The 16,652-nt window shown below is 35.4% G+C and overlaps 2 protein-coding genes across 4 annotated transcripts; one reads left to right on the forward strand and one right to left on the reverse strand.

The window, feature by feature from the left end:
* The first annotated feature begins 180 nt into the window (after positions 1-180).
* LOC112009060 (thiamine biosynthetic bifunctional enzyme TH1, chloroplastic) lies at positions 181-8,057 on the forward strand. Of its 2 annotated transcripts, XR_010625349.1 has the most exons (11): positions 181-281; positions 1,519-1,809; positions 2,147-2,221; positions 2,872-2,947; positions 3,037-3,112; positions 3,487-3,621; positions 4,128-4,192; positions 4,312-4,439; positions 4,999-5,255; positions 7,105-7,708; positions 7,800-8,057. XR_010625349.1 is itself a non-coding variant. In XM_024041405.2 (10 exons), the coding sequence occupies exons 1-10, from the start codon at positions 231-233 to the stop codon at positions 7,640-7,642; spliced, it is 1,692 nt and encodes a 563-aa protein (XP_023897173.2). In that variant the 5' UTR covers positions 181-230; the 3' UTR covers positions 7,643-8,057. The 2 variants fall into 2 exon arrangements, 1 of the variants encoding a protein (XP_023897173.2); XM_024041405.2 differs by having other exon boundaries at positions 7,105-8,057.
* A 3,058-nt stretch (positions 8,058-11,115) lies between these two features.
* On the reverse strand, positions 11,116-16,428 carry LOC112008910 (serine/threonine-protein kinase SRK2A). Of its 2 annotated transcripts, XM_024041286.2 has the most exons (9): positions 16,005-16,426; positions 15,547-15,621; positions 15,302-15,403; positions 15,067-15,120; positions 14,887-14,979; positions 14,706-14,798; positions 13,058-13,162; positions 12,872-12,970; positions 11,116-11,848 (listed from the first exon to the last, which is right to left on the reverse strand). In XM_024041286.2, exons 1-9 carry the CDS (start codon positions 16,122-16,124, stop codon positions 11,528-11,530), a joined length of 1,062 nt encoding a protein of 353 aa, XP_023897054.1. In that variant the 5' UTR covers positions 16,125-16,426; the 3' UTR covers positions 11,116-11,527. The 2 variants fall into 2 exon arrangements, with proteins under 2 accessions (XP_023897054.1, XP_023897044.1); XM_024041276.2 differs by having other exon boundaries at positions 14,887-15,120; positions 16,005-16,428.
* Positions 16,429-16,652: the final 224 nt, after the last annotated feature.

A 16,652-nucleotide genomic window follows, 5' to 3' on the forward strand; every position in this document is an offset into this window, starting at 1 on the left:
AAATCTACTTCATAATAAATCACCTAGTTAAAGATATCAACCAATTTTCCGTATAACCAGAGTTTGAACTCCAAAATATTTATTTAGACTCGTTAGCTAAACTTGAACCCATGTTAAGAAAGTTTACTCCAATGACAACAGTACATGTCAGCAATTATAAACAAAAAAAAATAGGTGCGAGATAATAGATTTTCACTGTTTCAAGCCTACAAAAAAACAGGTCCTATTTCATGGCCTACGCTCAGGGCCTCTCAAGTTCTTGCCTCTTCGTCTCCCACAAGGTACAGAACACGACAACGCATTCTCTCCTTTTGTTTTTTAAAATTTAAATTGTCCATTTCAACTATTTGATTTTAAATACTTCTGTCAAAATCTTTATTTATTTATTAAATTCCGTTTGGTTGCTCAGAAAAAAAAAAAAAAAAAAAAAGAATCAAAATTTTCCATGAAAATATTAAAAAATGAAGAAGAAGAAGAAGAAGAATACGTTATTAAGTTATTGATAGTGTTCACGTTTATATCGAGTGAGAATTGACTTGCATGAATTGTAGTAGAATTACGGTTTCTGGGTTGAGTTTTGTGGTAAGACTGTTGTGTTTGGTTGCTAAGAAAATGTGGGAAAACGAAACGAAAGATTGACTCTGAACTGTGAATTGCTCAAAGGGTTTTCTCAATTAATTTACTAGAATAATAGTTAAATGATTAAATTTAAATTCACCATTTCCTAAAAACTATAGCTTTTTGGCCAATTGGGTAATTTATCTGTCATGGTATCTTAGCAGATAGTATTGAGTTCAAAGTTCGAACCTTGTCTCCACTTTACCTCTCATTTAAAAAAGGCTGAAAAATCACAAGCTTCAGGTCTTACTTTTGAGGAGGAGTGTTAGAATAATGATTAAATTTGTCGTAGCTTTTGGGATAATTAGTAATTTATCAATTCCTATTTTGTTTGGGTTCTTAATTGGATTGGTTTCTCTTTTCGAACATAGTTCCAAACTGAAGAACATCAAAAAAGGCTGAAATTTAAAAGGTTGCAAAAAAAATTTCATCAAGGAAAGATTTAAAAGGTATCTATTTCTTGATTGGTTCATTTATTTTATGTCATGTTGGATGGAGGGATGAAATTAATACTTTTTAGATTTTTCTAGGACTAAATTGCAACCTTTTGAATTTGAGGGAAAAGAATTGTACTTGGATCAAATTTCACCCCCACAAATAAAAATACAAAATAGGGTTTCTCTTAGTTTCTTGGGAACCAAACAAAGGATTGTATCCTAGGACTTATCAACAATACTACAAACGTAACAAATTTCACTACTTGTTGAGGTGGCAGATTGCGATTTATAATACATTACTTCCACATGAGACCACCACTGTTATCACTTTTACTGCACATCAATCACAAACTGCCACCTCAGTAGTTGTGAAATTTGTTGTGCCCCTAGACTTATTGAAGACTTGTTTTGAGTTTGGACTGAAACTTTTCTTTGAAATTTTTTGGCATTGAACCTATTGCAGGGTGCTCCACAGGGGCTTCAACAATCTTTGGGTTTGAGCTTACCGTTTACGAATTCAAGAATCAACAGTAGCTTACAAACGCGAATTTTTGTGGAGATGCGTGAAGACAGTGCTCCAATGACTAGTGATCACTCTAAGAAGATGAAAATTCCCCACGTACTAACTGTTGCTGGCTCTGACTCGGGAGCTGGTGCTGGAATCCAGGCTGATCTTAAGGCCTGTGCAGCGCGAGGAGTGTACTGTTCCACTGCGATAACGGCTGTCACTGCACAGAACACCGTTGGGGTTCAGGTTGCTGTTTGTTATTGTCTTTCTGAGTTATGCTCCATTTGTTTCTGTGGAAGGAAATTATGTTTTGTTTTATTATATAGGTCTGTTAAAAACAGAGGCTCAATTCTACTTTAGCGTGATATGGAAAATCTCTGGCTTAATTGTTGAGAGATTAAAACAACATTAAAAACCAACTTGTCTTATAAAAAAATTAAAAGCTAAAAGTTTATAACTGTCTTATTTCTTTGTGTTCTCCCCATATATCTCAGTGAATGTAGGGTTTATAATGTGGTGTCTTCCTATATATGACAGTTCTCAGACTTGCACATGTGTTTGTGAATTTTGTTGCAATTGTCAGGGTGTAAGTGTTGTGCCTGAGGATTTCGTGGCAGAGCAGCTTAAGTCTGTGTTATCGGATATGCAAGTTGACGTGGTAAGTCTGAATTAATGATTACTGTAAGTTCTACTTTCTACTAGATCTATGAGTCGTATGCCAAGCCAATCTTGTGGGAAGTACTGAGTCAAGACCTGTTTTTATCATTATTGGAGCTCACGTGTTTGTGTCTATTAGATTATTCTAAATCTTATGTGTGACTATTTAATTTGCCTCATCATTTTAAACTAGAATGACTATCTTTTATGCCACTTAAATCTTGAATGTTTTAATAAAATTATTTGGTTTTGTTTTTGGTACACAGTAGAGGGATAAGTTGACTCCCTTCTGATTTTATAGTCTCTTTTATCTTGTACATAGTTTTGATTTTTCTTTGTACTTTTCTAGCTGCTTAGTGCCCTTTTGGCATGAAGTAGTCCTTTTCAATAAAATTTTGCTCACTAGAATTCCAAATGATTGTATAGCAATGTCTTTCCTTGTCAAAAAATAATACTATGGAAGAATAAAAAATAAAAAAAGTTTGCCGTTTTGGATAATTTGATGTAGGATGTGGTTAGTTGGTCAGCTTGGGTTTCCGCTTAACATGTCTTGACATTTGGCTCAATGTTTGATTAGTATCATTTCAAATATGATTTTGTTAAGTTTAGTAATAATAAATTGATTCTGACATAGTTGTGAAATGTACTCAGGTGAAGACAGGCATGCTACCCTCTATTGGCATTGTCAATGTTCTTAGTCAAGGTCTAAGGGAGTTTCCAGTTCGAGGTATAAAGTAGTGTCGGTAATTAATGGTGAATATTTTAGATAAAATTCTAGAGGCTTTTTATTTGACTAAATCCTATCAATGAAGGCAGCTTTAGTGGTTGATCCTGTTATGGTATCTACAAGTGGAGATGTACTAGCTGGTCCTTCCATTCTTGCTGGATTTAGGTATGCTAAACTTTTCTGTGTAACATTAAGTGAAATTGATTCTCCCAACTGATTCTGCAAATTTTATGTGAACCACATTAGCCAATTTGACAACCTTTTCAATTATGTGTTTTGCGGTTAGTGTGTTCTCTTTTTCACCTAAGTCCTCTGCATAGACATTATTTTTTGCCCCTTACATGTTCACACATCTCCATTGTCTCTCAAAGCTTTCCATCTTTTCTAATTCTATGCCAATTTGAATCAGAAATGATTGCATTATCTTATTCATAGTAATCATTCAAGAAAGGAAGAAGTCCCATGTTTGTTTTATTTCCTTCCAAAATCATCTCTTTTGTAAGTCATTGATAATTGTGCTTTCTGGTTCCCAAATGCAGAGAGCAGCTTCTTCCCATCGCTGATATAGTCACACCAAATTTAAAAGAGGCATCTGCGTTACTTGGTGGTCAGCAACTAGAAACGGTTGCTGACATGCGTTCTGCTGCAAAACTGTTGCATGACATGGGCCCACGGTTAGTTATTAGAAAATTCTTTTTGAATTTTTAGTTCTCTCTCTCTCCTGATTAGTTGACTGTTGTATTTCACAACTAGCTACACGGGCACATTACAGTTTTCTTATGTTTCTGGACATCAATCATACCAGAAAAGATTTATCTATCCCAAGTGATGCTCTGCCAAACAGGTGTAATACTTGAATATTCAAAATGAGTCAAAGGACCAAGTTGTCATATCTGCACATTATTGCTGGGATGGGCACGAAATATTATTACCTAATAATACATTAATACCAACCCAAAACATTTAAGTTGTTCTGCACTAATTTTTTTTCTCATAAGAAATTGAATTTCATAGTTCTATTTGCTAATTTTGCTTATGTCATGGGCTTTGGCTTCATAAGGCAAATCTTTTTTGACAAAATGGATGCATTAGCTTGAGCTAGGAAGGAATAGCTAAAATTAGTCTTAGTTGAAAAATTAGTGTGTTTAAACTTTACACAAACTGTTAATTTGGAATTCAGAAATGTACTTGTCAAAGGTGGTGACCTCCCCGATTCATTGGATGCTGTTGATATTTTCTTTGATGGTAAGCTTAAACTACTTAGAATCCTTCAGAATTAATGGTAATTTTGCTTCCTCTAATGTAATATATGTCCAAGTATTTCATATTAATAACAAACTCAATTTTTATAATTGATTATGCAGGTAAGGACTTCCATGAGCTGCGTTCTTTGCGCATTAAAACTCGCAACACTCATGGTACTGGTTGCAGCTTGGCATCATGTATAGCGGCTGAGCTGGCAAAAGGCTCTTCAATGCTGCCAGCTGTTAAGGTGAGTACATAATTTTTGTTTTCTAGTTCCAAGTTCTGTTACTTAATTGATGCAGGGACTTTGGTTTGCAAGTGAATTTTCTACGCTGAGCACTACTTAGCAAGCATCATTTTATGAATTAGTGAAACATTGTTAGTTTCTAATCTTTTTCTATGGTCTAGCCAGTGAGACAAGACTTGCTGTGTGGAATTAATGTTTGGCAATGAATGTATGAAATGTTTTTCAAATAAATCTGAAATGTGTTTGGCCTTTTGGATTTTGCTTTAACATTGATGTTTGTCAGCTTAATTTTATTTTCCTGTCATGCCTTATTGTTGATGCTGTGTGTCTGTGTTTTGTTTGAGAGAGAGAGAGAGAGAGAGAGAGATAAATCTGAATTGTGTTTGGCCTTTTGGATTTTGCTTGAACATTGTTGTTCGTCGGCTTAATTTTATTTCCCTGTCATGCCTTATTGTTGATGCTGTTTCTGAGTTTTGTATATGAGAGAGAGAGAGAGAGAGAGAGAGTTTAAATAAAATGGAGGATCCATATACAGTTCTTATTCACCATCTTTTGACAGGTAGCTAAACACTACATCAAGACGGCTTTGGATTACAGCAAAGACATTGCCATTGGAAATGGGCCTCAAGGCCCCTTCGACCACCTACTTAGGCTTCAGAGTTACGTTCAAAATTCTTGCAGGCAAGTGGGATTTAATCCAAGTTACTTGTTCTTGTATGGTGTTACAGACTCTAGGATGAATAAAAAGTGGGGCCGTTCCATTACAGATGCTGTTAAAGCTGCCATAGATGGAGGTGCTACCATTATTCAATTGAGGTTTGTTGCTCTCTATATACTTTCGCAACTAGTCACATCCTAATTCTTATCTAGTTTAGGCTTATTAATAATCCTAGTGATACCTTCCAATTTACAAATGTGAATACCAACTGTTTTCTCAAAGGATTTTCAGCAATATTCTACAATCCCTTCAAATCTAGTTCTTGACTTATTTTATACAATTAGTTACAATTTAGCCTTGCTCCCTTTCAAATCATGTTCTTGACTTTTTTAATAGAATTACAATTAGTCTCTCTCTCTCTCTCTCTCTCATTTTTCAATATATATGAGAGAACATTTGTTTTTGGACTTGATCTCTGTCATCTGTTATTGGTTGATGTATCGTTTAGTGGCTGTTTTATTGTGTTTTGTAATGCATTAATAAAATCTATTGGCTGATGTATTGCTTAGTGGCTTTTTTATTGTGTTTTGTAATGCATTAATAAAATCTATACTGTTGTAGTAAAAAAAAAAAAAAAAAAAAAGCTATATATATGACAAATCAGCTTTAAGTTACACCACCTCTTGACCTCTTAAGCCTTCATGGGAATCAGTCTTAGCTTAGCTTAGGGTTGGGCTTAGCTTAGGGTACATCTATAAAGCCTTCATCTATTCATTTCCTTCAAAAATAATTAGCAAAGAAAAAAAAAAGATGGGGGAAGGGGTTTTAAGTTATACTTAGCATAACTCTTTGTTAATGTTACACAACTCAATAACTATCTTCAGCAAAAAAAAAAAACTCAATAACTATCAAATGTTTGACAATCTCATTGTTAAATTACAAGTTCTCTTTGTATTTAAGATGCATGTCAAATTTCATATTAATCATACATTGTTTAAGATTATATTTTTTTCGCATAATTTAAAAAAAAAAAAAAATTAGAACATGTTATAGATGAAATAGTTCTTAATCTTTAATCATCTTGATATTTTGCTAGCATAAAAGGCAATGGAACAATGTAATCTGGCAGTTCATTTGTTAAAAGTATTCATCTAGTGGTGTGACATTGAGAAAAAGTTATATTGAGTGTGACTTGAACTTAAAAAGTTATTTTATTTAGATTTACAAGTGATTTTGTTTCTCAAAAAAAAAAAAAAAAAAAAAAAAAAGATTTCCAAGTGATTTGTTAAACCTCAGTTTGGTTTGAACTTAAAAAGTTATTTTATTTAGATTTACAAGTGATTTTGTTTCTCAAAAAAAAAAAAAAAAAAAAAAAAAAGATTTCCAAGTGATTTGTTAAACCTCAGTTTGGTTTACTAATTCAGAAAATTTTCACTTCACAAAAGAAATTATCTAGATCTAGGATGTGATTAGTTGAGCAAAGTATATCAACTATAATGTGACTTTCTACAGTTTGCTTTCTTTTTTAATAAAATATTCAATTGGCTGTTTGGCTGGCTAGCTTTATTATGGTTTAAGAACTCTGTGATCTGCTCCACACTCTTACATCCTCCCAAGAGGAAAAACTAAACCCTTCTTTAATTTAAGTAGCAAGCTTCAAACCATCAGTTATTGCTGCAGCTGCAAATTCTGACTATAGAATGTAATCTTAAATTTTCACAAGTAGCTAAAAGATGCCTTATACTCTAATTTCAATGAATTTATAACAGTGGCACACAAATTTGAAATGTTTCATTATTGCTCTTATATGTTCTCAACTTGAGTTGTTGAGTGGAAATGGCATTGTTATTTGTTCACTTTCTTCTAAGAGCTTAGGAGGTTCCCTTGAATTTAAATGTTTTATACTTTCTTAGCTTGACCTATCCATGAAGGAGGTTGTCTGTGCAAGATATTTTGCTAATGAACACAATGTTTTTGTTATTGACATTATTTGACTTGCTTTATCAGGGAAAAGGATGCTGAAACACAGGAGTTTTTGGAAGCAGCAAAGGCATGTCTCAAAATATGCCACTCACATGGAGTACCTTTACTGATAAATGACCGCATTGATGTTGCGCTTGCTTGTGATGCTGATGGTGTGCATGTTGGTCAGTCAGACATGCCTGCTCGTGTGGCCCGTACTCTTCTTGGCCCTGATAAGATCATTGGTGTATCATGCAAGACACCCGAGCAAGCCCATCAGGCATGGATTGATGGTGCTGACTACATTGGGTGTGGTGGCGTATATCCAACTAATACAAAGGAAAACAATCTCACTGTTGGTCTGGATGGGTTGAAAACTGTTTGTGTAGCTTCTAAGTTACCTGTGGTTGCGATTGGTGGTATTGGTGCTTCAAATGCAAGTTCTGTGATGGAAATTGGTGTGCCGAATCTGAAAGGAGTAGCTGTTGTCTCAGCTCTTTTTGATAGGGAATGTATTCTTACAGAGACTAGGAAGTTGCATGCGATTCTAACAGAGTCAATGTCAATGCAGAGAACTAATTGAAGCTAGTTTGGATCATGCTCTGCAGATTTAAGGTATCACACCAGTAGAGAGATTCTGGGGCTGAAGGTATCTTTCAATTATATTAAAATATTATACTATTGGTAAAAGAGATCGATCACGTTCATTTGATGACCTTTTGTTTTCTTGACTACTTTAGTTGGTTCTTCTAGTCCAAATGAGAACAGTTGATGTGGGAAAGGCACAAATGGACATGCTGTTTGTATTATACTTTCATGGCCTTCAATAATCTTTAATAAGGGTCTTGTATGGATTGCCCTATGGTTTTTGTTGCAATCGACAATAGGTAAGTTGTTGCCTTTGAGCCAACCATATGTTGTACTTGTAAAAGATGAATTAGCTTTTGAGGATTACTATTATGGGTTTTGCTTGGATAGTCCATCTAAAATTTGATGAATATGTTGCTTTTCAGTTGCTTAACTGTGTAGAGCCTGTAAGCAAGCTGCTGCTGCTGCCTTTGGAGTATGATAAATATTATTTTGCTAGGTAAAAGAACGTAGAAAATATATAGACAAGAGTCCACAAATCCAACCAGAAAAGGTTGCTAGTACAACGGGCACTTTTTGTTACCAAAGTGGAAAGCATTATTTGAACAGTAAATCAAACCTTTTCCCTTTCCCTACCAAATCTTCCATTGATATTTGGACCATAATCCACTAAAATTATAAATCTTAAATTCCAAAACTACATTAACCTAAGCCATCACAAGCAAATCCAGAGAAGTTTAGAACTTCAGAGAGACTCATTAATTTGTCAACTGCTCCCTCTAGTGGAAGACCAGCACTGACCAAGGGGCTTATTTTTGTTACATGAGCAATAATCCAGAATGGTAAATTGCAAATAATATTCGACTTTTGGCACAGCCATAGGAACAGAATTAATTACATGTTGAAGGTCAATTCATGACAGTTATTAATATTATTTTTTGGATGAATAGAAAATGGTATCTAGGGTCGGCTCTTCGATTTTACGTGATTTTAAGAGTAATACCATGTGTTTTATGCCTTAATAAGGTTATCGTTGTAGACAGTACATTTGTTGAAACGCCACATATTTCATCAAAGCATTGATAGGAGCATCGTTGTAAGCACAACACATTTGTTGAAGTGCCCTAAACCACTCAAATTTTGCCAAGAATAATATATCAAACTAGAGGCGTTCACAAAACCACAAAAACCGCACAAAAACCGCTTACAAAATGGCATAACTGCACTGTATTGCAAGTAATAGTATATCACACCACATTGTGTAGTGCGATTTGCGGTTTTATAATAAGAAAACCGCACAAATCGGATTGCACTGTACTCTCTTTATATATTAATTAATTTATTTATTTTTAATATTAAATATATTATTAATAGTTTAATAACCCTAGTTTAAAAAAAAAAGTTTGATAAGCTAACAAGTGTTGATTAGGAAAGTCAGCCCAAAATAAAGAAAAACTAGTTCAATAGTTTAAAACTTGGCTCAAAACAAAGGGAAAAATTAGTTTTGAGTTGAGTAGGAAAAATCCAAAATTTGAAAAATATACCAATTTCAAATCGTTCAAATCACATTTTATACATTATGCTACACATGTGACCGCAAAAATGAAATACAGTGCAGTTATAATTTTGGTTAAACTCTAAACCGCACATGTAATTAGGGGTGTCCATTAGAACCCAGAAACCAACCCACCCGCCCAAACCTCCCGGGCCGACCCGAAACCCGGCCGACCCAACGCCGGTGACGGGTCTCCGCCACTGAAAACCGATTTAGGCGGGTCGGATGGCAGGTTTTCTTCATCAAAACCCGATATACCCGATCCGACCGACGAAACAGAAGAAAGAACACCGGTTTTACCCAGATCTGTTTAGATTCATTGATATTTCGGTGAGAAGTTTGGTAGTTTTTGGTTCGATTGTGCTCAGATCTTGGTTTTCTCTTTAGATCCGGTGAAGATCTTGGTTTTCTTGCTTAAATCCGGCGGTGAGATGAAAGATTTGCTCAGATTTTGCTTGATTTTTACTTAGATCCGGCTTGATATGGTGCTTTTGCTTTGATTTTTCTCAAATTTGGGCTTGATTTTTGCTTCGATTCTTGCTTGATGTGGTGCTTTTGCTGAAATTTGGGCTTGATATAGTGCTTTTTGCGTCAATTTTTGCTTAGATCTTGTAATTTTCTCTGAAATCTGGGCTTGTGTGGTGGTTTTGATCTTCAATCCGGCGAAGATTCAGTGGTTTACCTCAGTGTCGAGGCCGTCCGACCCGACTGTCATTCATCGGAGACCGATCCGACTTGACCCAAGGACGTTGGAGGTCGGCGGCGGGTTGTCCAATCGTCCACCCGATGTAAGCAGGTCGGTTGCGAGTTGGGCATAAATCCGACCCGAACCAACCCGTGGACACTCCCTACATGTAATACAGTTATGATTTTAACTAAATCACACTATAAAGTACAATACTAAAAATGATTCAAAATCAAACGATACAGAATTTCTTCCACCAAATCAAACGGCATTATTTATGGCCATTAATGTCTCTCTTTTTTTCCCAAAAAGACACGTCAACACGCCATGCCATGCAATTAATGTCTCTTTAACACCACACGTCATGCCAAACACAAGGTCTGACGTTAACTAGGACGACCACAACGACACGTTAACTAGGACGACCATAACGACTAGTAAAGGAAAGACCCAAGACTAAAGATCCTTCTTTATTTCCAAGTCACTTTCTTTCTTTCATTGCCTTGCAACTGGCAGGCATGGTCGGGAGAATATTTCCCATCTTCCACTATTTCTTCTTTTTTTGGGGTCATTTTGCCAAAAGTTGATAGCTAAAGAAAATAACGTATTGTAACATCAATGATCCACCATGAAGAAGAAAAATTAGTCAGATGGAGGAAAGTTCATATATTTTAACTGGCTGTAAAAAAGAGTAATTTTCTATTTACAACCAAACAGATAGATAAGCTTGAGGTCTCAAGTAGTGCCTTTTATTCTTTAGTTATTTAGTTCACCGAGTGTTCTCCAAAATGTCCAGGACTTCCCTCTCTTACCACGCAACATTTGCGTAGTTACTCTACAAGTGTAAATGCATGTGAGGTGAGAGGTAAGAACTGGAATTTAAGTTTTCAAGAAAGAGCTTTACACACTTATATTAAGGTTGAGTATAATTTCATCTCAAATCAAAAAACTTCCCTCTCTATTAATAAGAATGTATCTTATGCACCAGTCTTCTCACATTTTGTAAATTTCACACAAAATAAGATAATTATTTGGGGTTTGGCTGATGCGCAAAGTGGCTTTCTAAAGCTCAATTCATTGCTTTGATTTATATTAGGGGTCCTTTTTCTTTCAATAAATCATGCATCAATTCATTTGTTGGTATAGCGTATCCTGGAATTCAAAGTCCACAACAGATAAACATTATACTTTTCAATTGGCATATACTAACAGATTTTTATCGAAGTAGTTACTTTTAACAGCCAAGCATCCTTACATTCAACTTATGGGAGTTAAATAGTCTTACAACAATTTCAGGTTCTTTGGTAGAACCTGCAGACCAAACAAAACCTTTAAGGTTAACCTTACAGCTCAACCCCTTCCCCCCTCTCCAAACCCCAGTAGAGAAGGGGGGGAAGTAAACAAAATACTAAACCTGTTTTTTTGAAAAAAAGGGGGGGTGTTTAAAAGCCTAATATACTCGAAGATAAAATTTAAATTCAGACTTTACGACAACTATAAATTTACAAACATTTATTCAACACCATGTGCTGAGTAGAAAACTGAATTTTATACAACACAAAACCATTCTGAAATCAAGAGATATTCAAGAACCAAAACTCTTTAGGTCTCTAATAATTAAGAAGCAATAGAGTAGGTCCTCAACTGACTTGAACATCTCCATTTTCCTGTGCCTCCTTGACTTTCTTTTCATATTCATCTTCTTCTTCGTCCTCAGCTGCAGCATCATCTTCCTTGGCATCACCATCTTCTTCTCCTCCCCAGCCAAAGCCTCCAACCGATCGGGAAGCTGGTGGAGGAATTCTGGCCTCTTCAACAATTTTTGTTATATCTTGAGCACTTTGGAGGGAAAAGCTTGGATTTTCTTTCTTGTAGTACAGTGCTTGAGCTGGTTCTGTTAGCTCCCTTGGCAAGTTCTTCAGAAACCACGGGTGGCTCTTGATATCTTTAATAGTGATCCTCTGAAAAGAAGAAGAAAAGAAAAAATAAAAGGAAAGAAAGCAAACATGATATAAAGTATAAACCATAATTTCTCAATATATTTATCATAAATGATGAATGACATCAACATGGGCGACAGGGCACTTCATCAATAACAATAAAATGATCAAGAACATGGACCAAATAAAACAATTATTCCCACATAGGAGCCATGTCTCTCTTACTCATGTTAGACAACAATATCTCTCCTATACTCCATAAAACAAGTCCTACACACCATACTTGTGCCTGTTAAGTTATATAACTTTTAAAAAAAGAAAAATTGAGCATCTTTTAAAAAAAAAAAAAAAAAAAATTAGATGCACACTGTGCACTTCAAATGATCTTGGATTATTCTCAGTATAGTTTGATCAAATGGAACAGCCACATGCTTGTCTCTAAAGAAATACCAAAAAGGCACAATACAAGCAGACCTGATTTTTAATGTGATGAAGGGTTTTAGGTTCTTAGTAGTTAATTAGGTTAATTAGTATCTTATTTAATATCCTATAGTCAAGGGTACTTTTGTAATTCAACAAATGGATTAAACCAAGTCATTTAGAATTAAGTTTCCTTAGTCAACTAGAATTAGGATTCAGGTTTTCTATGGAGGAACGAAGTTCACAGTTTGCTTGTTTCTCTTGGAGTTATTTCCTCGGTGCTGATTCCTAGGTATTCTATCCCATTAGGTACTAACTCCAAGCAATCTTAGGTGCTGACTCCTAGGTTATTCTTATTGTTGTTCTTTAATTTTTTCACATTGCATCAAGTTCTGGTTTTGTCTTATGTCAGAGAGAGAAATGTTTCTGTTCCTAGAAGGGCAGAATTTTTCAAGAAACTAAAACCTCAAATTTTCTCAATACATTTCAGATTTATTTTAAGGGGGAAAAAAGCAGTGTTTGAGAACAAAGTATGAATACAAAATAGTTTGATGTCATTCATGTCTTTCCAATTAAGTAGATCAAATTTCTTAGCAAAGATCAGCAACTCAGTCTCATACGTACCCTTGAAGGACTTGCAACGAAAATGCGTGAAAGGAGATGTTTACATTCTTGAGATATGTGAACATAGTCGGGTATCTTGTATTGAACAGCCATTATTCGCTGCATAAGAATGATAAAAGAAGCTATTCAACTGCTCAAATAAGAAACTTATAAATATTAAGGACGGCCAAAATGAAGATATATTACATTAATGGTTTTCCTGAAATTCTTAGGGTCTTGTGGATCTTCAAATGGGTATGCTCCCACCAGCATAACATACAGAGTCACTCCGCATGACCATACATCTGCCAACTAAACAAACAAAAAAAAAAAATTATATATGACCAGCAAAGTAAATGATATTATATCCTTTGCACACACAAAATAAATAAACAAAGATACTTGTCAAGCAAGAGAGCAGAACATAGTTTAACAACTTTTTGTACTTCACAGGCTGGAGAAGAGTTTGAATGTTTGCCTTCTGAAAGTGTCTAATATGTGAGTGGGCTTTGTAGTGACTAAAGCAAATATTTGATGACAAAAAGGATGGCCTTAATTGATCCATAACTATGGTGGGATATTTTTCTATTAAAAATTTAAAATCAACAATTTCTATAACGCATTGACAGGCAAAACTATATGCCAGAAACAAAAGAAGTAAACATAAAAAGGATCACATATGACTCCACCAGCCCGCCAGGGGGACTTAAAGGAGACACAAATGGCATAGGTGGGGGAAGGGACGCCAGGTGGCAAACTTCATTATGTACTCTGCTATTGCCTTTTCATTGAAATACACAAAGATCATGACCATAGTCCTTAATGCTTTTAACTAAATGCATTATTATTTGTTGCTTCATATGGGTGGTGCCCTCCTCTTCTAAAAAAATCAAAGTTGTGGGAGCAATAGGTGATTTATAATTTACTTAAACAAGAACACGGGCAAGCAGAAACTCAATGGTTAAGATGCTCAGCACAAGGCTCATGCATCAGGCCTTCAAAGCAGAATGTAATCTGGATATGATATGGAGCAAGTTTGAAGGAAAATGGTTCAGCTGAAAGGTTGATGGGAAACAGGATTTGCCAAATGTAAATGTTTATCATGCTAGTCTGTAGCATATCAATAAATTCCTTATAGATAAATACTAATGTAGTCAGCAAAGTGCCTCAATTATCAAATTTACCGATTCTTTCATATAACCATTCTCCAAAAATGCTGAAGTGTACACAGCTGCATTTTGTTTGCTTATTTATTTTGAAGGAATGTAGACAAGACTGCACAAGCTTTAGCGTTATGGTGCTGAAATATTCAGCCTTGTTCAAGAGGTTACTAGTTGGTGAAACTTGTATAAATAATTCGTTTAAATGAAAATAGTGCCAGGAGAAATTAACTTGTATTATTATTACTTTCATTATTGGGTCAGGGGCATCTGCAGATAGCAGAAAGTACATTATAATGGTTTTTTTATGCTTTAGTTACAGGGCTAAAGTAACTGGGTAGTGGGTTCCTTTAGGGTTTTGGGCTGACTATAACCAAAGAAAGAGCATGACATATATCTTACAACTTCCATTGTATTCTTTCAGGCTTTGACTCATCAAAGCAGTGATATAAATCCCAGTCCTTAAAACACCATTCTAGCTCAAACAAATATTAAATTTTTATAAGTTTAAAGGGAAACTTTTCAACACATAACCACACATTGTTATTGAATTGTCTCAGTTGCCTAGAATTAGAATGCATGAATCATCTAAAGACAAAGCAAATCCAAATCCGACTTATTAACACAAAAAAGAAAAGAAAAAAAAAAAGAGGCATGCAACAAGGGTTAATGCACGATGTAAGGGGACAACAAACCTTGCCATCATACTCTCTCCGAGAAAGAACCTCGGGTGCAATATATGCTGGAGTTCCGACAGTTGACTTGGGTCTTGAATGCAGAAGAGATGACTGCACAAATAAAACTAATCAGAGGAAAAAAATTTCACACATACCCAAGAGAAAAACTTCCCATACCAAGTTGAATCTGTAATTAAACCTTTGAATAACCAAAATCACAAATCTTCAGACGTGGAGCAGGGCTTCCATCCAATAAGGTGTTCTCCAGCTTCAAATCTCTATGGCATATTTGCTTCAGAACAAAGTAAATTAAAGGAAAAGTCAAAACCAAGCAGAGAAAGGAAAAAGAAATAACTCTAAATATCTTTGTATTTATTACCATAGAGTGACAGTAGCAAACTCCCGATATAAGCTGCTGGAAAAAATATCTGGCCTGATAAGATGCAAAGGAAAATACGTGAATTTTATTCATAGCATTGAAACTAAAGGGGAATATTTTTATATTCTTTTCCTACACATTCTCAGCAAACAAACATGATACTACAAACCCACAATCACAAAACCAGAAATTTACAAAGATGGAGCTTGCTATCAGTCAAGAACAATGATCAAACCTCATCTTCACTAAACCTTCCAGCAGAGCAAATTCGCTCAAATAGCTCTCCACCCGCAGCATACTCCATCACGATGGCAAGATGGGTCGGAGTCAAAACCACCTACGAATCCAAAAAACACCCCAAATTTCACCACTGAAAATAATTATGATAGAATCCAAACTTATCCTATGTACTCAAACAAAACCCACATATATATATATATATTTATTCATAAAAAGCAAAAGTGCAACAAGCAGACAAACCTCCTTGAATCGAATTATGTTGGGATGGCGAAGGGATCTGTGATTTATGATTTCTCTAGCCACATTCTCATCAATCTACAACCAAACAAGCAAATAAAACAACCAAACAGAAGCTATACAAACACATACACATACAGTGAAATTATACAACGACAACCAAGCATTAGTCCCAAGACTTTTTGGGATCGGCCACATGAATTATAGGGTGGATCTATTCATAATAGAGTGGCCGTCAACCTAGCTCAACCCTCCTCTTTTTCCGAGCCGTAGACAAAATATATGACACTAAACACATACACACAGAAGTGAAGTTATATTGGGTTGTTCCTTTTGGTCTAAAAAACCAAACTTCTGGTTTGTTTTGCAAAAGCAAAAAAATCTAGAATTTTGAGGCAAAATCTAACATGGGTATTTTATATTTTTCAATTTTATGAATTGGAAAAAAAAAAAGCACGTACCTTGTGACCACGCTCGATGTATTTCATGGCAACGAGTTCTTTGGTCTCTTTGTTCCTCATAAGCCTAGCCACCCCGAAATTCCCAGCACCTATATCCTTCACAAGCTCGTACTTTTCCATTTTTTTTCTCTCTCTTCAATCAAACCCAGTGATTATAATTGTATTCACAAACCCTAATTTCAAATTTGGAATTTTTTTTCAAAAAATTGAGGCTTAATTCATGGTTTTGAGCTCAAGAAGAAAATTGGGTGGCAATGGTGTTTGATTTTAGAGACTAAAATTAATTTGGGAATATAAGAAAGAGAGAGAGAGAGAGAGAGAGAGAGAGAGAGTGTGGATTAGAAGCGAAGCAAAGCAAAGAATCAGAGAGAGAGAGAGAGAGATTCGAAACTGTAATTGTGTGCGTAATGTTTTTAAGGTGTCCTTAAGTAAGAACCCTATTATGTATATGTATAGGACAACAAATACTAATAAGAAACAACCTCGGAGAGAGAGAGAGAGAGAGAGAGAGAGAGAGAGATAGCGCGTGTAAAACACGCGGAATATAGAGATGGGGGAACACGCGCCTAGCGGGATTATCTGGACGGGAAATGCGGTACACGCGCCTATCGGCGGGGTGATTATCATAATGCTAATGAGGGATTGCCC

The sequence above is a fragment of the Quercus suber genome, unplaced genomic scaffold, assembly GCF_002906115.3.
Source record: "Quercus suber isolate HL8 unplaced genomic scaffold, Cork oak 2.0 scaffold_568, whole genome shotgun sequence".
Classification (NCBI taxonomy): domain Eukaryota; kingdom Viridiplantae; phylum Streptophyta; class Magnoliopsida; order Fagales; family Fagaceae; genus Quercus; species Quercus suber.